General features: G+C 36.8%; 1 protein-coding gene across 1 annotated transcript in view; it reads left to right on the forward strand.

Moving 5' to 3' along the window:
* Positions 1–26,216, forward strand: part of PKHD1L1 (PKHD1 like 1) — a 178,908-nt gene that overhangs the window by 69,134 nt on the left and 83,558 nt on the right. The window contains exons 26-41 of the mRNA XM_055432089.2: positions 1,065–1,187; positions 1,870–1,975; positions 4,707–4,817; positions 6,085–6,249; positions 7,175–7,296; positions 9,118–9,250; positions 10,146–10,341; positions 12,483–12,625; positions 13,124–13,228; positions 13,926–14,114; positions 14,873–15,043; positions 15,590–15,816; positions 16,971–17,955; positions 21,423–21,671; positions 22,347–22,496; positions 24,412–24,586. Of these exons, the coding sequence (XP_055288064.2) occupies positions 1,065–1,187; positions 1,870–1,975; positions 4,707–4,817; positions 6,085–6,249; positions 7,175–7,296; positions 9,118–9,250; positions 10,146–10,341; positions 12,483–12,625; positions 13,124–13,228; positions 13,926–14,114; positions 14,873–15,043; positions 15,590–15,816; positions 16,971–17,955; positions 21,423–21,671; positions 22,347–22,496; positions 24,412–24,586 (3,350 nt within the window). The remainder of the gene's footprint in view (positions 1–1,064; positions 1,188–1,869; positions 1,976–4,706; positions 4,818–6,084; positions 6,250–7,174; positions 7,297–9,117; positions 9,251–10,145; positions 10,342–12,482; positions 12,626–13,123; positions 13,229–13,925; positions 14,115–14,872; positions 15,044–15,589; positions 15,817–16,970; positions 17,956–21,422; positions 21,672–22,346; positions 22,497–24,411; positions 24,587–26,216) is intronic.

Below are 26,216 nucleotides of genomic sequence, written 5' to 3' on the forward strand. Positions count from 1 at the left end.
AAAAAAACCCCTAGAAACCTAAATCCCCATCAATAGAAAAATAGTTGTTAAAATGACACAAACTTAGCATGAATACCGTGCAGCCATGTATAGACCCACATATATTCACCTGGAAAGATGTCCTTGACAAAATGTGGAAAAAAGTACAAAACTGCTTTGGGAAAATAACAGAGGAGACTCATAACAGTATATAAAAATAAATATATAATATGCCATAGACTGTATGGATGTCTCACAGATGTGGGCCTTATTTTAAGAAAGCACATGTCCTGAAACTAGACATGTTTCCTGAAATTAGACATGTTCCTGAAATTAGAAAATTCTGTAACTGAGACACCTCTAATGACCGATGTCCCCTTGGTACCTCTGCGGGTGTCTGCACACTCTTCCCTTCGTTCTTCCCTGACCAGTCGCCTCTGCTTGTTCATCATTTCTGCTCCTGGTCACTTTGGCTCCCACAGACTCACCATGAAGACTCCTATCTCTTTTCTAGCCTCTGTATGCATCAGAAGGCTACCATGTTAACAGTGCAGCTTTGGAATGACCAAAGTATGCATATTGATCTGATTTGGTTTCATTTTTACTGTTGGCGGAAAATATAATTTCATCAGTAGATGAAAAACCAGGGATAGTCAGATGCCAAAACTGCTAAAGGGGAAACATTGACTTTGGGTGGAAAGAAGACCACATTTTTTCAATTATTTAAGAATCATTTATCAAAATGGTCATTTTCAGAAAAAGCATAGAATATTTTGACAAAATCAAATTAATAAATTTGTGTTTCTCAGATATATTTTATTCTAAATATTCAAGTTAATTTTAGTCATTTAATTCAAGTTGTTATTGCTGCAGTATATGATAATGCTATGATGTTACCAGTTTTTTCTTCGGTAGATTATGATCATTTTTGAAGAGGCTTCTTTTTCAAAAATGTGACCAAATGGTTTTAAAATTTTTTCATCTTCTGGCATTTCACTTTTAACCATGCTTGAATTTAAAGAGAAAAACTGGTGTGGTCATATTTATGATAACATTTCTAGTAAAATAGTCTTATCTAAAAGTAGATCAACGATTCCAACATTTTTGGAGAAAATGTTAACATGACAGTTACAAAGGTAAAGGAAGGTGGCTTATTCAGACAGCGCATACCGGGAGACCTACTTCGTACACCCAGCAAACAGCCACAGGTATTTTTAAAAGTTTCTTCATAATTTTAAACATATAGCTATTTTGTAGTAAATTAAAGACCGAGTAAAACTGAAGAGATGACATCTTTATTTTCATGTGACTGTTAACAGAAGATCAATTTAATAATATTATTTCATGACTTTTGGGGAAATTATTAATATCTTCTTTATGATAAAAATGGATTTTAAGCTCTGCTGTTAGTATTTGAAAATATATTCTTTCATTTAATCTTTGTCGTGTCTCTGTAAAGCGATTGTTAACCTTACCACTTACTGAGAGGAAGTTAAAGAGTAAGGAGTTCAGGTGACTTTCTCAAGAGCAACCTTTGTTTTTATCCATAGCACTAATTACCCCCAGGGCATAATGTTCATTTACTTTTTTTGGTAAGTTTATAGCCTTATGCAACTCTCTGCCCTACCTCTGCTAGAATGTAAGTTGAGTGACAACAGGAATGTCATCTGTTTTGTTAAATGTACTTGTCCATTTACAGCTGTGCCTGATATAATGGACACATTTGTAGAATGAGTCAATGAAGTGTCAAAGCAGAAAAAGTATGAATAGAATAGACTAGTTTTTGGAAACCAGCAAACTAGCAAACAAGCAAAATTCTATTGCTTTTCTAAATCCTACATATATTCTGTTTAACCATGCTACCTCTGTTATCTCTGTGTTTATTTGTAGGTTGAAGTCTATGTTAATGAAATTCCAGCTAAATGTTCAGACAACTGTGGGTTTACATGGGAACCCACAGTTACTCCTCAAATCCGGGCCATAAACCCTTCCCAAGGTAATCTCTTGCTTTCAAATTTGGAGTGTAGGGTGGAAGACAATTAGCAAAAATGTAAGCTCTGATAGTGGTTTTTAATTTCTAACTAAGGCAAGCAAACAGTTCTACATAGTGAAAAAAAATGTATCAAATCAGAAAGCTATGGAAAGATCATTAATTTTCTCTGGGAAAAATATCACTGTTGACATTGGACTCACTAGTATTCTACTTTTCCCGTTTCACCGTTAAAATCAATATCTCAGATTTCTGATATTGAGGCAGTTTTGTTAAACTCTACTAGCTAGGGTTTTAACTGGAGTCTTTCATCATATGAGACCACTTCTAGGAGATATAATACTAAAAGGTCAGTAACAGGACAGCTGCTGTTTAGTAAAAGAAAATAATTAGGCCCCAGATTTGAGAATAAGAGAAAGAAAAATTATTGCCAAGAACTCAGTCTAGAGGGATGCATCATGAAACACCATCATGGTATGTGATTGCTTTTAAAAAATATGATTACACTTTATGTCTGAACTCCCAAGGGTTGAAATAAACAGAGTGACTAAGGATTGTAAGGGATGGCTTTTTTTCAGACAGAAAGATAAGCTCAGATACTGTAATCACTTATTTAGTATTGATGGCTAGTAGGAAAACACCTGCTAATTATGTCAGCAAGCAAAAAAACCCATTGAAATCTTTAAAATATCACATTATTATGTTGAAAGAATATAGTCTTCAGACTTTTATCATAGTATTATAATTGTTATAATACTGTTCATAATACTTTTTAATGTAATTATTATACTAATACCTTTTTATAGTATTATAATATATATAAATTCATGTTATCCCAAAGTTAGTATCACTACTGTAAAACCTTCAGAACTCTCAAGAATAAAGATTTCATGAACTTTGATTTGGTTTTAGTCCTTTGATATTCTTATTTTTGAATCCATCTTTGTATTTTGTAATGGACTTCCACTTTTAATTCTTGAAAATAATATTTCTCACTCAGTTAACGTAAAGTACATTTTGCCACATTTTAAATGTAAAAGTAATTTAAAAAAGTAAATATAAATAATGCTATTAAAAACACCCATTTTCTCCTCAGTGAAAATTTAACAGCTGTTAACACTTGTCATATTTACTTCTAACCATCATAAAGAAACTATTATAGGAACAGTTATAGTTGTCTCCAAGCACTATGCTCAGTGCAAGTGCCCTACCACCTTCCCCAGTGGCAAGCACAATAATTAATTTTGTCTGTATTCTTCCATGCTATTTTAATTACCCTTTGTGAATAACACAGACATGGTAATTTTTCCAGTTTTTTAAGTTTATCCATGAGCTGTTTCATTGTATATATCACTTCCACCTTACTTTTGTCATTCAGCATTTGTTTTGAGAAATATATGGTTTTATGCATATGCAATTAATCAGTTTAAAATACTTCATGGATAAACCAATTTATTTGTTCCTCTATTGATGGACATTTAGACTATTTAAAAGTTTTTTGTTTTTGCCCATGACTGTATGGAACGTTCTTATGCAAATCTACTATAACACATATGCTATAACTTCTTTAGGATTTGCATCCTACATGTGGATTACTAGGTGTATGTGTATTCACTTTATTATATGACCAAATTGCTCCCCTAACTGACTGTACCTCCAGTGGGTATGAGAGCATCATATTATCCACACCCTTGTCAACAGTTAATAATATGAGTTTTCTAATTTTGGTCAATCTGTAAGTGTAAGAAGTTATCTCATCATTGTTTTTATGTTGTCTATTCCCTGGTTAGTAATGCACAGGAACATCTTCTATGTTTCTTGGACATTTAGATTATTTCTTCTTCTGAAAATTGCTTGTTAACATCTTTTATCCATTTACCAGATTGTCTTTTTTCTATCAACTTGCACTGTGTATTATATATTATGTTTGTCAATTCTTTGCACATGTCTTTTCCTAGTGTATCACTTATGATTTGTTTTAGTATCTTGTTCATAGAAATGTTTAATTTATGTATAAAGTTTTCCTTTATGGTTAACCATGGTTTTTTGTATCTTACTAAATCCATCTCTACATGAAAGTCTTTAAGATATTTGACTATGTTTTTTTCTAAAATTTTGAAGTTTTGATTTTTCATTCTTAGCTATTTAAATCCATCTGAAATCTATGTTGTGTGTGATGTTATATAAGTAGGGTGACCATCTCATTAATCGATCAAACCTGGATACCTAAAGAGTCAATGGAGAATATTTAGTATAAGATCCTGGGCCAGAGAGTATAAGCCTGGGAGAGCCCTGGCACTTTAGGATTGGTGTCACTCCAGCTTAAGTAATCATATCCTGTTTCAAATGGAAAGTGTTCACTACATTACTTGGACAGTTTATTCTTTTTTCATGAGTTTGAATGATGGCAGTTCTGCCATAGTCTAAGTTACCATATGGAGAGGTCTGTTTAATTTCTTTGTTAAAAGAATAATTTTCCTTTACTTACAGCATTCCATACTTTGAGTCAGATGATTCTTTCCACTAATCTCTATCAACACACAAATTCCAAACATGAAACAGTGTGCAGTAAAAAAATACCATTGCTAAATAAACATCTTTTTTCTCTGCTTGCTTAAAAGCTTATTATTTATATATTTTAGAAGGTAGGGTCATTTTCCTCTGAAATATCTGATTTCAAGCAACAGATTTTATGTTTTGTCATTTTAATATTGTCATTTTTATTTATCATTTTCAGGGTCCTATGAAGAAAGCACAATTCTAACCATCTCAGGTTCAGGATTTTCTCTTAGTTCATCTGTCTCAGTCTCAGCTGGGCCAGCAGGTTGCTCTCTTCTTTCTCTGAGTGGTAGGTTCCTTTAAAATGATTATTTTTGAGTCTAATTGTTTTTCTATGAGAGAAAATAGAATCAAAGAGCAGTGTTACAATAATAATTTGCATATAGAGTTCCTTTGTGGTCATGAAATTGGGAAACTCCTCTAGATAAATACCTTATCTTTTCAATCTTTGGTTATAACCAGAGACTAATTCTTGCACTGTTGTATAGTACCTCTATCCGTAACAGATGATTTTTGTTCTTTTTCCCTTCATAAAGAGATTACACGAAATCTTTCCTTCTTTGCTGTGTCTCTGAAACACAAAAACACATAGATTGCTGCTCTGATATTCCATGATCCCCTCTGCTTATGCTTTGAAAATGTCACATTAATCATAAGAAGAGGCCATAGCCATCTTCCTGGACTTATAGTCCAGAAGAACCTCTACCCTTTAATATAGAAGTTAAATATCACTGGTACTTTCTGTTCATGGAAATGAGGAACATAACTATTTATTTACCTAAAAATTCTCTTTCATAATCCTAGTTATTTTCTTTAATTTTAGTAAGTTTAGATTATATAAGCAAATTCATCTTCTGTATCATTTAAGTCTTTTTCTTTTGCACCACATGGCATGGGGGCTCTTAGTTCCCTGACCAGGTATCGAACCTGTGCCTCCTGCCTTAGAAGCACAGAGTCTTAACCACTGGACCACCAGGGAAATTCCTCATTTAAATTATTTTAAATTTGCATCTTTTAAATTTGCATTTGGATTCTTCAGATCTAATATCCAGTATTATTATATTGCATATAATAATAACAATGATGGTGATGACATGCACTGTGCTATAAATACACATATACGGTTCTAAATGAAGAATAGGTTTTTTCACTTAGTTTTTGATCACTTTTCTTGTTGAAACCTAGTATTTTACTCAGTTTATGACATAAACAATGTATTGGACCAAAATCTTTAAATTATTGATATAAATTACCTTATATATTAGGATTTAAAATTGTTATTATAGTAACTGTTTTGCCACAGTAATACTCAGGAACAAATTGTTTACTCTGCCCTCATTATTATTTTACCTTACTTTTTTTCTGGGAGGGTCTGATTCATAGCATTAGGTAGATTATAAAGGTTTTCTTCCCATTAATATATGAATAGTTTTCCTCAGATATGTTTCTTTGGAATATAAAAATGAAGGCCACTTTTATATTTGCAAACATAAAATTTCAGTAATGTTATACAACAAAAACATTTCTTGACCATTTTCTTCTTCTTTTATCACAAGAAAATGAGATCAAATGCCAGATTCTGAACGGAAGTGCTGGACGTTTCCCAGTTGCTGTGTCCATCGCTGATGTTGGACTAGCACGGAATGTAGAGGAGAAGGGGTTCCACTTCATTTATCAGAGTCAGATCTCACACATCTGGCCTGCTTCTGGAAGCCTTGCAGGTAACAGTTAATTGTTCCAAACAAAGGAGAATTTCCTATATTTCCATCATTCATTTCATGGAACTATTTCTAGAACAGGGTGAAGGGAGAGGACTCTAAACCTTCCTCGTACAGAACAAAGGAGACACCTCATTCGGAAGGCACAGTGATTCCCTGGATGACTAATTCTTTTGTTTCTTATGAAGCACAAGTCAGGGTGACTGCTTCTACTACGTCTTAGGTTATTGAATTAATATCATCAATTATTACATGTTTCTATAGCAAGCTCATTAATTATGTCAAGATAAGATTTATTAGTTATTATTCTGCTTACCAACTGCTCCATTTGTAATCACAGTCTCAGTGGAGCTACTTGACCCAGAAAAAGTTCCAGGAATAAATTGGGGAAAGGGAGGCTGACGCAGAAGATGAAAGAAAATAACACATTTTCCAGTCTTGCTTTATTTCTTTTGTGTTTTGTTTGCTTGTTTGTTTGATCATGTTTAGTTTTGGATTTTGTGCTTTGGCCTTGATCTTTTGGGTGTGTTCTGTGTTTATATTTTAAGTTATTTTTATTTTGCTGGGATTTTTGATTTACTTAAAAGTAATTCACTCTCATTTCCCACTAGTTGAATAAATACAAATACCATAATTTCTCTTTAGGATGAAGAAGACACTATGGAAAATAGCAATTGCTGCTAGTAATGTCCAGAAGCAAATGTTAGTTGCAAATCTGTGTTATTTCATTCAGTCACTTAGCCCAGTCCCTTTACAATTCCAGACTCTGGAGCTCAGGCTATGTGGTCCTTATCTACTTGCCAACCCATCTCTTGGATGATTAGACAATTCTTGAATGATGAGTTAGATTACTGCCAAGGTGTCTTTTTGTTATTGTTAATCTATTGTGTTTCTGTTGTTACTTGATTTTATGTTTTTACTAATGAAGGTGGTACTCTTCTGACTGTATCTGGATTTGGCTTTCATGAATATTCAAAGGTATTAGTCGGAAATGAAACCTGCAATGTAATTGAAGGGGATTTGAATAAAATAACCTGCAGAACACCAAAAGTAAGACATCCAGTTTTGGTCAATTTTTTCTAACTGAAATTGTGCTAATTAAGGAGCATCTCAGTAGAGGGCGAAACAAATGCCTTATTTACCTAACGAGTGCAGACATTCATTATGCTCTTTAACAATTAGTTCTTCAACATCATTCTGCCGAGATCCAAATACAAAATATTATCTCCACAGTCTAGATACTTAACATCTTTGAGGAAGAGAGACACATAAACTAATGTTAAATAGTGTGTTTCATTTGAAATAACAGAAGTAAACACACAAGTGAAGATAAAATACAGTGGGGAAAGGATGTCAGGAAGAGTTTCATGAGCAGGTTCACGTCTTGTCAGAGGTGTAAGGATGATGAATGGGAATTGACCAGGAAAACCCACGGATTAAAAAGTATACCAGTAATAAATAGTATAAAAAATTCAGGGAAGCAACTCTAGACATTTTGGTTTTTTTAAAGGAATATATAAATATGTTAAATGTTAAAGATTCAGTTTTTTGACAAAACACACAAAATGTGAGTTTTCCCATGGAATTTTACATTTTAGGACCAATCATTGTTCCTCTATTTTTAAAAATAGTGTTTAAATTTAAACCAAAACTGTTGTACTTACTGTGTGCGGAAGGATGATGAATTAAGTCACTAATATCTAAGGCTATGGGCAATTAAGTGTAGATATTATTATGTAGTTGATATGTGAAAGTAAAAGTTGCTCAGTCATGTCCGACTCTTTGTGACCCCATGGACTGTAGCCTGCCAGGCTCCTTTTCCATAGAATTCTCCAGGCCAGAATATTGGAGTGGGTAGCCATTCCCTTCTCCAGGGTATCTTCCAAACCCAGGGATTGAACCCAGGTCTCCCACATTGCAAGCAGATTCTTTACCATCTGAGCCACCAGGGAAGCCCAAGAATACTGGAGTGGATAGCCTATCCCTCTTCAGGAGATCTTCCCAACCTAGCAATCAAATGGGAATCTCTTGCATTGCAGGTGGATTCTTTACCAGCTGAACCACCAAGGAAGCTCCGAATTTGAGCATGCATTGGACTGAATGATGGAGATAAGAATTTGGGGGATATAGCAAATTAAAACTTCATTTAAATTATGTCATTCAGTTAAACACTGAGTGGGGACTAAGTACATACTGGATGCTGGGAAAACTGTTTTTCCTAATTGGGAATTGTGTGCTGTATCGGTGAAAGCATCCCATATTTTTCTTAGGTTTCAGTCTTAAATTCTGGAACCATGTCAACAAAAGATATAATAATGTCCTTTGTCCATGAAGAGGAATAAATGTTCCATTCAAGCCTATTTTAAGAGCAAAAGACACAAAACTTTTAGTATCATGAAGTGAAGTGAAGTGAATTGAAGTCACTCAGTCGTGTCCGACTCTTTGTGACCCCATGGACTGTAGCCCACCAGGCTCCTCCGTCCATGATATTCTCCAGACAAGAATACTGGAGTGGGCTGCCATTTCCATCTCCATATGCTTTATTAATTAGAGAATCACTTGTCCAAAGCATTGAAGAACCCTGGGGAATCCAGTAATGTAGATGTGTCTGAACTGACCACCAGCACCCACACAACCACTGTATCACATTCCTTTATCTGAGTTTAAACAGAACCTGCATTTGATTCAATAACTTTCCTCCTGTGACATCACAGCTTTCTAAGTATCTGGTAATTACCCTGCTTCGTGACCTTGGGGGGAAAAAATCTTTAAAAGTTTATTTCGAGAGATTCTTTTTGCTTTTAGCCATTGAATTTCTGTATCTTAACATTTAGTATTTTCTAATTGTTTTATTTTTCCCTCTTGTTTCAGAGAATTGAGGGTACAGTTGATGTTTCAGTTATTACCAGAGGAGTTCAAGCCACAGCAAAAAATGCTTATAGTTATAATTGTTTGCAGACTCCAGTTATAACCGATTTTAGTCCAAAAGTACGGACAATACTGGGTAAGGAATTCGTCAGTAAAATTAGTCATTTGATATATATGTGTATATACAGCGCACTGGACAATATATGTGTTTGTCTGATGCAATGGACATGAGCTTGGGCAAACTTCGGCAGATGGTGAGTGGCAGGAGGCCTGGCGTGCTGCAGTCTATGCGATCACAAAGAGTTGGACATGCCTGGGCTACTGAACAGAACAGAACAGAATACATATATAATAACATATGTACATGTGCCATTTCTGGACAGGCTTTTGAAGCTGTTTCTCCTGCAGTTATGTTTCTTGAAGCAAAATCTGTCACAGTTTTTCTTTTTTATCCATGAACTGGTCTGTTTATTATATCACTTAGAACATATGCAATAAGAAAAATTTAAATTAAAAAAATTATTTGCCATCTTCTTTTCCCTGTTAAATAATTGAACGTGAATTTTATCTCCCTTTGGCAGCTATCAATTCTTTCATTGACTTTCTTTTACCTCTGAAAGTGTTGCTGCTGCTGCTGCTAAGTCGCTTCAGTCGTATCCGACTCTGTGCGACCCCATAGATGGCAGCCCACCATGCTCCCCTGTCCCTGGGATTCTCCAGGCAAGAACACTGGAGTGGGTTGCCATCTCCTTCTCCAATCCATGAAAGTGAAAAGTGAAAGTGAAGTCGCTCAGTCGTGTCCGACTCTTAGCGACCCCATGGACTGCAGCCTACCAAGCTCCTCCATCCATGGGATTTTCCAGGCAAAAGTACTGGAATGGGTCGCCATTGCCTTCTCTGCCATGGAAGTGTTAGGATGTCCTAAATCCAATGAAAGATAAGAGATGAGTTGGTTTACTTAATATTCAAATTTTGCACTAGATAATACATGGACTCTTTTTGTAAAATTTTCTTTCCATTTAAACTAATAGGAGAAGTTAATTTAACGATTAAGGGTTATAACTTTGGAAATGAACTGACACAAAACATGGAGGTCTACGTTGGAGGTAAATCCTGCCAGGTCCTTCACCAGAACTTCACAGATATTAGATGCCTTTTGCCCAAGTTGTCTCCTGGAAAACATGATATCTGTGTCGAAGTCAGAAGCTGGGGTTTCGCATCAACCAGGTATGGTAATGATGTAAACTTGATAGAGTCATGGAATACTGGTGCTAAGGCATTGGGATAGGAAGAGAAGCAGTAATTAAACCTTATAATGTTTCAATTGATTTCTTCACCTTTCTAGAATTCCCTTTGCAAAAGATTCTGAAAATATCTCATAAAATGCAAGATGATGCTTAGGTTTGAGACCCATACCACTCCAATTAGGCTGTAAGATTCTCTGCAGAACTAGGTTTAGGTATATGTCACATGATTTTAATTCATTCTGGAAATACAGTCAGGCAGTTACTAGGGGCAGACACTTTCTCAGCACTGGATTTTATAGTGGAGAATAAGAGGCTATGTCCCCCACCTTAGAGCTCTCCAGGTGGTGCAGTGGTGAAGAATCCTCCTGCCAATGCAGGAGATGCAGGTTTGCTACCCGGGTTGGGAAGATCCCCTGGAAGAGGAAATGGCAACCGTTCCAGTGTTCTTGCCTGGAGAATTCCATGGACAGAGGAAGCTGGTAAGGCTACAATCCATGGGGTCACAGAGAGTCATGACATGACTGATCATGCATGCACGCATGTTCCCCACCTTAGTGATGCCCACAGTTTTCCTGGGAAGGGAGATTTCAAAAAGATTAAATCAATAACTTGATCATAAATGTGAAAAAAACATGGATAAGAGGTCCCAAGTGCGATAGAGAGAGCTGACTTTTCCTGAGGGACTGGAAAGAGTTCTCTGAAAAACTGACAATTATACCAAGAAATGGGTTGGAGCTGGCAGGTGAGGGGGAGGATGGAGGGAATCTGCCTCCAGCTAGTTTTCCTTCAGGTGCTTCCTGCTAAATCACTTCAGTCATGTCCAACTCTTTGCGATCCTGTGGGCAATAGCCCATCAGGCTTCTCTGTCCGTGGGATTTTCCAGGCAAGAATACTGAAGTGAGTTGCCATTTCCTTCTCCAGGGAATCTTACCAACCCAGAGGTCGAACCTTCAGCTCTTATGTCTCCTGCATTGGCAAATTGGTTCTTTACCACTAGTGCCACCTGGAAAGTCCTTTAAGTAGGTGTTTGGTGTTTCCTGTGTTTAGTATTTTCCTACCTGAAGCTGCTTGTCAACTCATAAAATTTTAGTTCTATCATAAGGAGGTTACTGGTTTAGAATACTTAGAAAAAGAGGAAACTGTAATTTAGGGATTAAAAAAAAGTAAGTAACACTGATGTCAGAGTAGAAGGAGAAATCATTGCAGGAGGGTTTTGTGGGAGGTGAAGAGAGATGAGTGACAGTAAACATAACCTCAGGACTATTTCCGTCTCCTCTTAGATTTTCAGGGCAGAGCTCACATGGTTCTAGAAGAGCTGTTGACTTGTGCTTTAGCTTGATGATATAATGGGCAGAATTCACAGCATTCAAAACTGGGTATTTGAGTGGTGGTTCAAAAATTACCAATTCAGTTATGAAGAAGAAGTTTGATAAAAAGTTAACACAAAGACTCAAATGAGTTATGATGGGAGCCGGGATGTGGAAGTTATTCTGTGTGTCAGATCAGGAAAGCATTATACATTTTGATGGCCTCCTAATGGATATATTGGGAAAAAAATGAAATAAATTAAACCTTGAAACAGTAGGAAGGGAGATCGTGACAAATTTCCAACAAATATAGCATGATAAATTAAAATTGATTGCAGAAAATAGTAATTACTTATATTGTATGCTGGGTGCTAAGTCACTTCAGTTGTGTCCGACTCTTTTTGACCCTATGGACATTAAATGTATGGGAATTTTGTTACTATTCTTTTATAGATGATGCTGCCTTTATGTTCTGTTCTAGTGAGGAAAGTATTTTAAAGGATTTCTTATATTTCTTGTGACCTTAATCCTCATAACCATATTTTCCCATAATATTTTAGTATCTTCCATCTCAAGTTCTTCTGCCATAGGATTTTCAGAAGTCTAATTTTCATATTTAGGGAAACAGCTATTATATGTGTATATGATAAAACCAAATTGAAGTCATGATAATTATAAGATTATCTAGTTTGAAAAAGTAATGTCTAATTAGATATTCAATTATTTTCTCTTAAATGAATCATGTCCAAGTAGAGTTAAGCAACATGACCCCATGGAAGGCTCCTTGAAATAGCTGTTAATTTTTCTTTTGCAGAGACAAATTAAGTGCTTCTATACAGTATATTTTGGAAGTGACCAGCATGTTTCCACAGAAAGGCTCCTTATATGGTGGAACTGAAATCACTATAATGGGTTTGGGATTCAGCACAATCCCAACTGAGAACACTGTGCTTTTAGGTAATAATTTCATCCTCACAGGAGGGCTGGTATCATATTTCTGATCATAAAGGATGCGCTGTGGGTGCTGAGTTATTACATAAATACTCTCAGTCATGGAAGCTTCATGTTTTCTATTAACGTAAGTGTATTTGGTTAGCTGGTAAAAAGCAAACTGTTTTGATTTCAATAGTTTGTTATTGTTGTTAGGTTGCTCAGTTATGTCCGACTCTTTGCAGCCCCATGGATTGCAGCACTCCATGCTTCACTGTCCTTCATAATTTCCATTAATAATTCCATTCCATAATTTCCATGTGCATAAAACACTTTAAATGAGAGGTCTCTGTTCTAAAACTAATCAGTACTCAAACATAATTGCTGTCAGAAAAAAGTACCAAAGATCCTACTGTGTCATTGGAGCTTTTGTAGGGCTTTGACTATCTACTACTTATGCTTCATCTCTGTATTTCTCGAAAACTATTTGAGAAAATGTTTTTTCCCCATCTTTATTCTTTCCAGGGTCCTTCCCTTGCAATGTGACATCATCATCAGAAACTGTCATAAAATGTGTTCTACATTCAACAGGGAATGTATTCAGGATTACCAACAATGGGGAAGATTCAGGTATAAGATGGCCTTTATATATTGTAAATAATGGAGTCATGTTACCTTGGAATTAGATTTTTACTTATAATACGTCAGAGTATTCAGAGCATAAGTATTATTATTTCTTTGTATAATTTGTTTATAGTTTGTCTAGAATTTATCCATTTGACATGGGGGCCACATATAGTATGAATCAGTGGTAGATTTGAGTCTAAGAAGGCTGTTTGAAATTTCCAATTTCAGGAATTGCCATTTGGTTTTATTGCTATATAGAACCTTCTGAATTACTATAGTTTGTTTCCCATTGTGGGTTTCTAAATAAATATCCAAATTGAAATTATGTAGAATTTTGCATGCCTCAATGCCTGAGAAAATTTTTGAGCTTAAAGAATTGATCATAGTTTTTAAAAATACCCCATGTGATATTTCTGAACAATTTAGTTTATTGACTCTGATTTTTTGCAAATTGTCTCTTAGTCATCAGTTTTGAAGTTGTGTGATTTATCTTTTCCTTAGCTTCACATTATCTCACTTTCCATTATTTCTGTTTATTTTTATTATGTGTTTGAGTTAGACACATAAAAATTTTATAATGTTAGTTGAAATTTTTTTCACTAGTGGCTATATAAAACACCAATATTTTCAAAGATAGTTATTAAGAATTTTTCCTACTTTTCCTTTTTTCTTTAAAAAAATATGACTTAATTGCTCCCAGTACATGGATTAGGTTATGCCTGGTCACCATCAGTCTTAAATGTGTCTGTGGGAGACACAGTGACATGGCATTGGCAAGCACATCCGTATCTCAGGGGAATAGGATACAACGTTTTCTCTGTCTCCAGTCCTGGAAGTGTAATTTATGATGGCAAAGGATTTACCAACGGAAGAGAAAAGTCTGCATCAGGTATGTTTCCACTTTGCTGCATTTTGCATCATGTTTCTTTTTCCCAAATATAATAAAAAGAAATTTGTTTAGATTTAAAATACTTTTGCATAAATGATATATACAAATATAGGATATAATTTAGTTGACATTTTATTGTTATCACAAAATACTTCAAATTTATAAAATATTCTTAATGAATGCCTGCAAGGTATTTTGTACATCAGAGTTAAGTTTTGATATCAGATATATCTCTTTTCATTCCAAAATAATCAACCAGAAAAATATATTGAAACAAGCAAAATACAAAGAAGACTGAAGTATGTGTTTTAATGATACCAGTTTGGTAGCAAGTAATGAATTTCTGTTGATTGAAATCAGCTTTAAAATCAGTCTTCCAGGACAACTTAGTGTACAATGTACCTTTTAGATTGCCCATTTTGTTCTTCATGTGTAAGAGTTTGAACTTCTTATTCACGAACTATTTTTCATTGCCTGTTGAGTTTTTCTGTAGGAGTCAGAAAGTTATGCCAGATATCTTTTTTCTAGAAAAATTAATGCTGGATCTTGCCTTCATGGAATAGAATTTCATTATACAGGACAGCTCTTTTATAGCCATTTTATGGTCTTTTGATAGTCATTTCCTTACTACTTCTGTTGAAATATCATATGCTTGAAAACCTGTCATCTGTATGTGCGTTTGAAGGATCATTTAAAATTTATTTTCAAAGATGCATTAATTGCTTGTATTTATTATGTATAATTTCATTTTATGGCAGGTTCATTTTCTTACCAGTTTACTTCACCTGGAATCCATTATTATAGCAGCGGGTATGTTGATGAGGCTCGCTCCGTTTTTCTCCAAGGAGTCATTAACGTTTCACCAGCTGAAACCAGTCACGTTCCCCTGCACCTGTTTGTGGGGGGCACTGAAGCCACATATGCTCAGGGTAAGAAGGTTAAAGGTGGAAACCCGTCACTTCAGTTAAAGCTGGAAACCCAGGGTGTATGCAGTCTTTCTGAAGTAGGAGGCAGATGACTGGATCTGACTGTCTCTTACTAGCCACATGACCTTGAATGGGCCGGGACTGCTCTGAGGCTTGCATTTATTTTCTAAAATGAGGATCATGTTAATATTGTCCTGCCAGTCTGCAGAATCCTCATGTGCTTCAAATGAGATGTAATGTGAAAAAGTTCTGATACTCTGTGAGTGTCTGAAAATATATTAAAATGTGAGATAATGTTATTATTTTATTTTCCCCGTAGGATCTGGCCTTAGAGAAATTGAAAGATTAATCTTATATTCACTCTGAACCATATCATCTCTGTCCAGGTCTTTTAACTTTGAAGTGCCTGGGGCTCCTCTTGCCATTTGAAAAATAAAAAGGATTTACCAGAATATAAACCACCATCATCAAAATAGAGTAATGTAGCCTGAAAACAGTCCTTGTTTTAGAATTTTATCCATGACTTACAAGCAGTTCTTTTGTTTAAAGGCAGACCCGTGAGTTTGCACTTGGGAAGCTCTGTGGCAGGCTGCCAAGCAAGAGAACCCCTGTGTGGCCTGAACAGTTCCAGGGTTGAAAATTCAGATAGATTGCTCTTTGAGCTTTCGAGTTGTCTTTCACCATCTATAAGCCACATTAGTCCATCCATCGGAACACTAAATAAATTGATAACAATTACTGGACGTGGCTTCAGTAATCTCACATGTGCTAATAAGGTAAGACTATAAAGATCTTCTTTTTACTTCTGTATACGCATGCAAGGAAGATGTTTCATCCTTAACCTCATAGTTTAATTTATAGCAGCTCAATTGCAATATAATTCATATAGCATACAATGCATCTATTTAATGTGCAAAATTCAGAAGCTTTTAGTATATTCACAGAGTTGTGTACCCATTACTGTGGTCAATTTTAGAATGTTTTCATTACTCCAAAAAGGAACCCCATGACCCTTAGATATTATCCCTCCATACCTCTAGCCCTCCCTAGATAGCCATGAATCCTTCTGTCTCTGTGGATTTGACTATTGTGAATATTCTTATAAATAGAATCATAAAGTACGTGATCATTTGTGACTAACTGTATTCACTAAGCATAGTGTTTTCAAGGTTCATCCACGATGTACCATGTAGCAGTACTTCATTTCGTTTTCAGCTGAATAATATTCCATTGCATAAGGTATACAGTTTATTTATCCACCCATTTGCTCATGGATATTTGGGTTCTTTTCGCCTTTTTGGCTATTATCAATAATGTAGCTATGAATATTTGTATATGATCATAGTTTAGGTTTTTAAAAAATATTTATTTATTTATTTGGCTGCTCTGAGTCTTAGTTGTGGCATGTCCCAACCAGGGATCAAACCCAGGCCCCCTGCACTGGGAGCCCGGGGTTCCAGCCTGGACCACCAGCTGCTGCTGCTGCCGCTAAGTCACTTCAGTCGTGTCCGACTCTGTGTGACCCCATAGACGGAAGCCCACCAGGCTCCCCCGTCCCTGGGATTCTCCAGGCAAGAACACTGGAGTGGGTTGCCATTTCCTTCTCCAATGTGTGAAAGTGAAAAGTGAAAGTGAAGTCGCTCAGTCGTGTCCGACCCTTAGCAACCCCACGGACTGCAGCCCACCAGACTCCTCCATCCATGGGATTTTCTAGGCAATAGTACTGGAGTGGCTTGCCACCACCAGAGAAGTCCTCATAGTTTAGTTTTAAGGTTAATCTAAAATATACCTTAATCAGTCTCCCAAATTAATTTTATGAATAAAAAGTTTTCACATGATCAATTTTTCAAATTTAGTCATTGCTAATACAAAATTTAAGTTCATGCTAGAGTAATGTATTGACTTGTTCATCTGTTCATTTTACTTTCAGGTTAAAATTGGTAGCTATCCCTGTGTTGTAGAAGAAAGTAGTAACAATTCCATTGTGTGTCGTATTGACCCTCAAAACTCAATGGATGTTGGCATCAGGGAAATTGTCACAGTGACTGTCTACAACCTGGGAACTGCCATCAACACACTGTCTAGTGAATTTGATAGGCGGTTTGTACTTTTGCCAAACATCGACATGATATTACCAAATGCAGGGTCAACTGCAGGAATGACCAAAGTGACCATAAAAGGCTCTGGATTTGCAGTTTCTTCTGCTGGTGCACAAGTCCTGATGGGTCATTTTCCATGTAAAGTTCTGTCAGTGAATTATACAGTCATTGAATGTGAAACATCTCCTGCACCCCAACAGCTTGTGAAAGTAAATCTCCTAATCCACGGGGTGCCTGCTCAGTGTCAGGGGAACTGCAGCTTTTCCTACTTAGAAAGCATCACTGTGTTTGTAACAAGAATTTTCCCAAATTCTATCCAAGGATCTGAAAAAGTTCTTATTGAAGGGGAAGGTTTTGGCACTGTCTTGGAGGACATTTCTGTTTTCATTGGAAACCAACAGTTCAGAGCAATCGATGTTAATGAAAATAACATCACTGTTCTCATGACTCCCCTTCCGGCTGGACTTCATTCTCTTCGAGTGGTGGTGGGAACAAAAGGCCTGGCTTTGGGAAACTTGACTGTCAACAGCCCCGCAGTAGCATCTGTCACCCCAACTTCTGGAAGCATTGCGGGTGGAACTACTCTGATGGTCACAGGAAATGGCTTCTCTCCGGGCAACACCACAGTCACTGTTGGGGAGGAACCTTGTCAAATTCTTTCTGTCAGTTCCAGTGACATCCACTGCCGTACCCCAGCAGGGACAGCTGGAAGGGTCAGTGTGAAGATCTCTGTGAATGCAGTCGCATACCCACCTCTGTCATTTATGTATGCCTTGGAAGATACTCCACTTCTCAAAGGAATTGTCCCAAGCACAGGTACTCCAAGACCTGCCTTTTGGGTGTCTTGATATAATATGATCAGTAATTAGCATAGAATTGAAATAATGTTTACAAATGATTATTAGGATTGTTTTTAGACAATACCTCTTAATCAATATGTGGGATTTGAGTTCTGTATAGTCTCTGTTTTGTGATTATTTTTTATATATTCTTGGGCTTCCCTGGTGGCTCAGATGGTAAAGAATCTGCCTGCAATGTGGGAGACCTGGGCTCGATCCCAAGGTCTGGAAGATCCCCTGGAGGAGAGCAAGGCAACCCACTCCAGTCTTCTTGCCTGGAGAATCCCCATGGATAGAGGAGTCCATGGGATCACAAAGAATCGTATACAACTGAGCAGCTAAGCACAGCACATAGTGTCTATTTTGTGATTATTTTTGTACATTCTTGAGATCATTCAGTTCAGTTCAGTTCAGTTCAGTCGCTCAGTCATGTCCGACTCTCAGCGACCCCATGCATCACAGCACGCCAGGCCTCCCTGTCCATCACCAACTCCCGGAGTTCATTCAAACTCATGTCCACAGAGTCGGTGATGCCATTCAGCCATCTCATTCTCGGTCGTCCCCTTCTCCTCCCGCCCCCAACCCTTCCCAGCATCAGAGTCCTTTCCAGTGAGTCAACTTGTCGCATGAGGTGGCCAAAGTATTGCAGTTTCAGCTTTAGCATCAGTCCTTCCAATGAACACCCAGGATCGATCTCCCTTAGAATGGACTGGTTGGATCTCCTTGCGGTACAAGGGACTCTAAAGAGTCTTCTCCAACACCACAGTTCAAAAGCATCAATTCTTCGGTGATCAGCTTTCTTCACAGTCCAACTCTCACATCCATACATGACCACGGGAGAAACCATAGCCTTGACTAGATGGACCTTTGTTGGCAAAGTAATGTCTCTGCTTTTTAATATATTATCAAGGTTGATCATAACTTTCCTTCCAAGGAGCAAGCGTCTTTTAATTTCATGGCTGCAGTCAGCATCTGCTGTGATTTTGGAGCCCAAAAAAACAAAGTCTGACACTGTTTCCACTGTTTTTCCATCTATTTCCCATGAAGTGATGGGACCAGATGCCATGATCTTTGTTTTCTGAATGTTGAGCTTCAAGCCAACCTTTTCACTCTCCTCTTTTACTTTCATCAAGAGGCTTTTGAGTTCCTCTTCACTTTCTGAAATAAGGGTAGTGTCATCTGCATATCTGAGATTATTGATATTTCTCCCAGCAATCTTGATTCCAGCTTGAGATCATAATTGTAGTGAAATTGCCACTTCTGTTTTAAAACAAAATCCCCGTGAACTTGAACTAATTTTGAAATGAAGAAATAGATGGATATCTATGGATAAAATTGGTCATTAGTTTGTGTCATTCAGTGTTGATACGGCACAGGAAATACCTGTTAAAATTCATAAGTAGTAGTTCTTTTGTTTCCATGAAACTTCAGTTGACTATTAACACAACAAAATTCTTCTTAAGGGGATAATTGGCCCATTCAGATGGAAAAAATATTATAAAATAATATTTACTTAATTATTTAGTATGAGTTGTTTTTCTAAGCTAAGAATAGATGGAGTGGCTTCTTGATCCTTTGTCACTGTGCTGTGCTGTTTCTGATCATCTTCAAGCTGTTGGAATGCTTATGATCCATGTAATGAATTCTGGAGAGGAAGCTATAGTCTCATAGCTGAGAACATGGCCTAGATACCTGGGTTCATGTCTCTGTTCTACTTTTCAGTGGTGAAACTTTGGATAAGTTTCTTAAAATATCAGTTTCCTTATGCATGCATATATCTTTCTCATAAGGTTATAGAAGTTCACTCATATAATGCAACTTAAAAGTTCCTTTAATAAAGAACTTATTAAATGTTGGCCTTTAAAAAAAAGTGTTAGTTTACAGTGTCATGGGTAAGATGTATTCTATGCTTTCAAGAAGCTTGCTATTGAAATTTTCTGTTAGACATCAAGTTTTCTCATTTAGAATTTTAAAATGTAAATATTAGCAATAACAATGGCATCAGTTCAGTTCAGTCGCTCAGTCGTGTCCGACTCTCCGCGACCCCATGAATCACAGCACGCCAGGCCTCCCTGTCCATCACCAACTCCCGGAGTACACTCAAACTCATGTCCACAGAATCGGTGACGCCATCCAGCCATCTCATTCTCGGTCGTCCCCTTCTCCTCCCGCCCCCAACCTTTCCCAGCATTAGAGTCTTTTCCAGTGAGTCAACTCGTCGCATGAGGTGGCCATACTTCCCCCATATATTTGTAATCATTGCAAATGAAGAACTAGATATTGACATATGCTCCTTATTTCCATGAACCATTTCTGTCTCATCTCACTTTGAATGTATCTTTGAAAGCAGTGTATCTGAAGATAGAAGAGACTTGTAGACAAGTGAGAACTAAGCTATTTTATTTACTGAAGAGACACAAGGTATAGATCATTCTTAGAACAATGCTTCCATTTGAAAAGTGCAAATACCAGACACGATTAAAACTTTAAGACCTTAAAACATTTTAAAATCTTGTATCCTAAAACTATTCTTAACATGAAAAATCTCATTAATATCTATGATCTTTAAAATGACAACTTACATTTCAGTGATGCTTACTATGGTCAATTATCTGGTTATTTTTACTATCACTAGTTGAATTTAAAACTAACTACTACTTGGTGATTCTGCATTTGTAACAAGTTATGTTGATTAATATCTATTCACTTATTGTTTAGGTATATAAGTATATGTTTGGATGACCTGTGAAAAATTCCATGTGTGTAATGCCCTCAATGCTTTTTGTCAAAAGAAGGAAGGAAGGGAACAGAAGGATTGAAATATTTTATTCCAGTTTCATTTATTCAAGGCATTAACATCAACATTCATCTATGTCTTTAATTCCTTATTTCTGTGTTATCTTACACCTAATTATTTATTTATCATGATTTGTTTATCAAGTCATGCATATTGAAAATATCTGAGTGAAGAAAAAATAGTTCATTCCTCAGAAGGGTTGCAAATATCAAGAAAGTACCAGAAGTTTTACAAAGTAAGTTTCATCCCTGAAATATACTCTAACCCACCACCCGCTGCTGAGGCATTCATTTAATCTTTCAGGCATTCTTCCTTCCTTCCTAACTCTAGATCTTCTCTATTTTATTCTATCTTTTCCATTAACCTGAATTACGAGTAACTTATAACTTCCATCTGTAGAATGGACAGATGCACTGGAAAGTAATAAACATTGATATAAATATCTTACAGTTAAGATATCAAAGACTGCAATGAAATATAGCCAAAATTTGTATGACATTTATTGTTTATATTAATATTTGTTTTAAAATACTAGATGTAATTTTGTTTATGTAGGTGAATAGGTATATCTTTAAATGCATATCTAAGTATTAAAGTTTAGGTATGTATATGTATAGGGTAGATAATGGACTGCCTTTCTTTTTCAGGTCCTCCTGAAACTGAAATTCAGATCACTGGATCTAATTTTGGTATTGACATCTTGGAAATTTCAGTGATGATAAGTAACATGCAGTGTAATGTGACCATGGTCAATGATACTGTATTGCAATGCATTGTTGGAGATCATGCTGGTGGCACTTTTCCTGTTATGATGCATCATAAAACAAAAGGCTTTGCCCTGTCCACAGTTGTATTTAAGTACCCACTTACTATTGACAATATTCATCCAAGTCAAGGTAAGCCTGAAGGTGCCAGAGCCTAGAAATATTTTCCAGTGTTTCAGTAAACACTTGAAAGAAACATATTCTTCCAACCCTGCTAAAATGTATAGTTCCTGTAGCACATTAAAATATTTTTGTTTATGCATCAGGTAAAGAAGCATGCAAAGGTATGCATCGTTTCAAAATATTTGTTTAATGCCTATATTTCTCTTCATGTTATAGAATATATTTAAATTTTAATACTATTGAAAATGTCCAGATTATATGTGGAAATGTTTTTAAAAAACATGCTCAAATATCACTGACATATAATTATGTCTACATAAATAAATATCTTTTTCTGTTTGAAAATCATTTTAGTGGTTAAAAACCTTAAGAAATTATAACCAATGTACTTTTAACTAATTTTACACTTGTGTTTTGACTACTCAAATTCTTTGTGACATTTCTATGAAATAAAATGTAAATTCCTAGAAGTAGTTTAAATAAATGACTAAATGTGACATTTACTCAGTGAGGGTTTTAAAACACTACAATCAAAAGAGATTCTGTTGCAATAATATAAAATTTTCCAGTTCTAAGAATATTTTCATTTAATGAAATTGGCTTCCATTTCAGGTGTTAAATATATGTACAGATGAGGTTTTCTTTTCATTAACTTTGTCTTTCCTTCTTTTGTGTCTTCACTAGGGAGCTTCGGTGGTGGTCAAACCATGACTGTGGCAGGCAGTGGGTTTAATCCACAAGATTCAGTTGTGTTAGTGTGTGGCTCAAAATGTGCAGTTGATAAACTGAAATCTAATCGCACAACATTATTATGTGAAATTCCACCAAGTATTGGTAAGTAGTCCCCTGGAGGAGAGCATGGCAATGCACTCCAGTATTCTTGCCTGGAGAATCCCATGGGCAGAGGAGCCTAACAGGCTACAGTCCATAGGATCGCACAGAATCAGACATGACTGAAGCAACTTAGCATGCACGAACAGTCAGAAAAAGAATGGCAGTCTTTGAGAACTGTTTAATTTTATGAAGATCAATCTGAGTTTCTTTTTTTTTCAAGCTTTTGTGTTCATTAGGGCAATTGAATTAACTTCATGGATTTCCTGATTTTCAGCAGTTTCTTCAGAATTTTGTTTCTACCCTTGTGTGTTTTCCAAGATTCATGATATCTGAGTTAGACTGAATTGTTTGTAACAAATTGCAGTTTTTTTGGTTTATTACAGAAGAAGCATGCCAAACAGAAAACAAGTTTTTAGTACCTATTGGAATATTAGCTTTTCCTTAAAGTTAGGATAGTGTATATGGTACAGTATACCATATATATAGTACATATATATATAGTATAATGGTTATGAAGGCAGTGAATTCTGATAATTCATTGCCAAGATTCCAACCGAGGCTGTGTCTCTGAGCGAGTTATTCAACCTCTCTGTGCCTTGGTTGCCTCCTCTGTAAAAGGAAAATAATTAGCCTACTTATTGTGAAGCTTGATAAGCCAATGGGTGTAAAGTGGATAGAATGATATCCAAAACATGATCGGTGACTTGCTATTATTATTACTCTTATTTATTTTTAAAATTTTTTATTTACTTTTGGCTGCACTGGGCCTTCGTTGCTTTTTGCACAGGCTTTCGCTAGTTGGGGCCAGCAGGGGCTACTCTTCCTTGAGGTGCGCAGGCTTCACATCACGGTGGCTTCTCTTGCTGTGGAGCACAGGCTGTAGGAGCACACAGGCTCAGTAGCTGTGGTTCACGGGCTTAGTTTCCCTGCAGCATGTGGAATCTTCCCAGACCAGGGCCGGAACCCATGTCTCCTGCATTGACAAGTGGATTATTTCCCAGTGGACCACCAGGGACGTCCACTATTACTTATTTTTATTTAATGGTTAAAAGCCCGTCCTCTAAGGAGCCCCTGAATTTGTTCTACCACTGTCATCTCATCTAAGTGACTCAACTCCTTTCTGCTTAAATTTGTCCAGCTATTGAAAGGAGATAATATTAACCCTAATTCAGTGGGTTATTGTGAAGTTTAAATATCAGATATCTTAAGTACACAACAAACTTTAATTATCTAGCAAAATTTAAAAAGAACCAAAGAGAATGTTACAGATGAATAAAGGATATGGTTTATATATAAACATTTTTTAAAAGCATTAACAAAATTTGATGAAGCTTTTCTAAACATTTTGGCTTCTGATTTCTTAAAGAATATTTAAGAAAATGTAACATTTTGTGACTGGGCTTGTTTATCATTTTAACATCAGAGTTGGTATTCTGATTTTTTTTTTAATGCAGCAATGCTGTCAAGATCTGTCAAGATTTGTTTGCCTTAACACGAGCTCTGCTTCTTTTTTCAACGTTTTTGGATTGCATTTCTGTAGTTTTTCTGTCTCTTACCTTGCTTTTAACTGCCACTCCTTGCCACTGTCAGCGCGCCTGCTGTGAGTGGTTCTTTGTTCCTTCCTCTCTAATTTGCAGTGTTGAATCCTCTAGGACTGGCAAACTGAACAGGTAGGTTTGTAGAATCATCTATAGTAAGAGGATCTGAGGAAGGACCTAAGGGTTTTTCCTCTGGTGATAATGTGCATTTATTTTGTGAGGTTTTTGCCTATTGCTAGACATCCTTATTAACTTACATATAGCCAGTGAAAGTGACTTTGGGGAAGGAAGGTGTTATTGAAAATATTTGGGGGTTTTGGACATGAGTAAGGGCCTGATGGCAGAACTGAACTCAGTTTGATGTCCTCCTATCACAGGGAGGGGACCCGAGCAAGCCTGTGAAGTGAGTGTGGTCAACGGGAAGGATTCCTTTCAGTCCACGGCTCCTTTTACATACAACATGTCAATGACGCCGTTCATCACCAAAATAGCTCCCCAGAGAGGCAGTACAGCAGGGGGCACCAGACTTACAGTCTTGGGATCAGGCTTCAGGTACTGTCTTCACATCATACGTACATGAGTGCATCTTTCCAGACTCAAGCCATTACACCTGCTTTCTCATGTGCCAGGACGGTGTTTAAATATAGTCAAATAATGTGTACCCGGAGAAGGAAATGGCAACCCACTGCAGTATTCTTGCCTGGGGAAATCCCATGGACAGAGGAGCCTGGAGGCCACGGTCCATGGAGTTGCAAAATAGTCAGACACGATTTAGTGACTAAACAACAAACAACAATGTGTACCTGAGCTTCCCAGGTGGTGCAGCAGTAAAGTAAAAACAACAATGTGTACCTGAGCTTCCCAGGTGGTGCAGCTCCTGCCAGTGCAGGAGCTGCACGGGACATGGGTTTGATCCCTGGATCGGAATGAGGAGGAAATGGAAACTCGAGCCTGGCGTGCTATGGTCCATGGGGTCACAAAGAGTCGGACACGACTGAGCAACTGCGCATTTACAATATGTACCCATCTGCTGAAAAGCCACACTACTATTTACTGACTACACACTCTGTGTCAGAAAACTTTCTACTCCATAGAATCTTCCTGGCTTACCTTCTTCAGTTTAGTTCAGTCGCTCAGTCGTGTCCGACTCTCTGCGACCCCATGAATCACAGCACGCCAGGCCTCCCTGTCCATCACCAACTCCCAGAGTTCACTCAAACTCATGTCCATCGAGTTGGTGATCCATCCAGCCATCTCATTCTCGGTCGTCCCCTTCTCCTCCTGCCCCCAATCCTTCCCAGCATCAGAATCTTTTCCAGTGAGTCAACTCGTCGCATGAGGTGGCCAAAGTATTGGAGTTTCAGCTTTAGCATCAGTCCTTCCAATGAACACCCAGGATTGATCTCCTTTAGAATGGACTGGTTGGATCTCCTTGCAGTCCGAGGGACTCTCAAGAGTCTTCTTCAGCGCCACAGTTCAAAAGCATCAATTCTTCGGCGATCAGCTTTCTTCATAGTCCAACTGTCACATCCATACATGACCACTGGAAAAACCATAGCCTTGACTAGACGGACCTTTGTTAGATATTTTTAAATCCCATTTTATGGTTAGAAAACTAAAATTAAAGAAGATACTGATTTTCCCCAGATCCTAGTAACATCACAAGTATAAATCACTTTCCTGTTATGCTTTCCCCCAAATCTCATTTCCAACCATCATCTGCTTCATTAATTGAGTGAAACATCTCTTCAAGCATCAGATCCATTTCACTGTAACTATTTAGATTCCTTCTTCCTGAATATGTTCATTATTTTGGCTCAAACTTATGTACTGTACTGCCATCATCCTTCAAGTAGTTAACGCTAACTTCAAAACCCCAAATCATTTAAATCATAGCAAGCAAAGCTAATTCCTCACATACTTTTAACCACATTGGAGTTGCATTTTTACACGGTGGTTAAGTCCCAAAGTCTGTGAATATGGCAAAAATGTCAACTAGACAAAATGATCACAGAAAGTCTCTTGTTAAAGTGCCATTTTGGAGAAGAATGTAGAATCTTTCAATAATTTGAACCCAAGCATTTTTACTCCAGTGCTGCAGAACTTGCTAGTTTATGTAGTTTTATTTCTCAACCTCTTAATCTCTTTACTTTTATCTCAACAAATATTTTAAAGTTTTACT

This window comes from Moschus berezovskii, chromosome 16 (assembly GCF_049115385.1).
Source record: "Moschus berezovskii isolate FMDL1 chromosome 16, NW_MosBer_1.0, whole genome shotgun sequence".
Lineage (NCBI taxonomy): Eukaryota > Metazoa > Chordata > Mammalia > Artiodactyla > Moschidae > Moschus > Moschus berezovskii.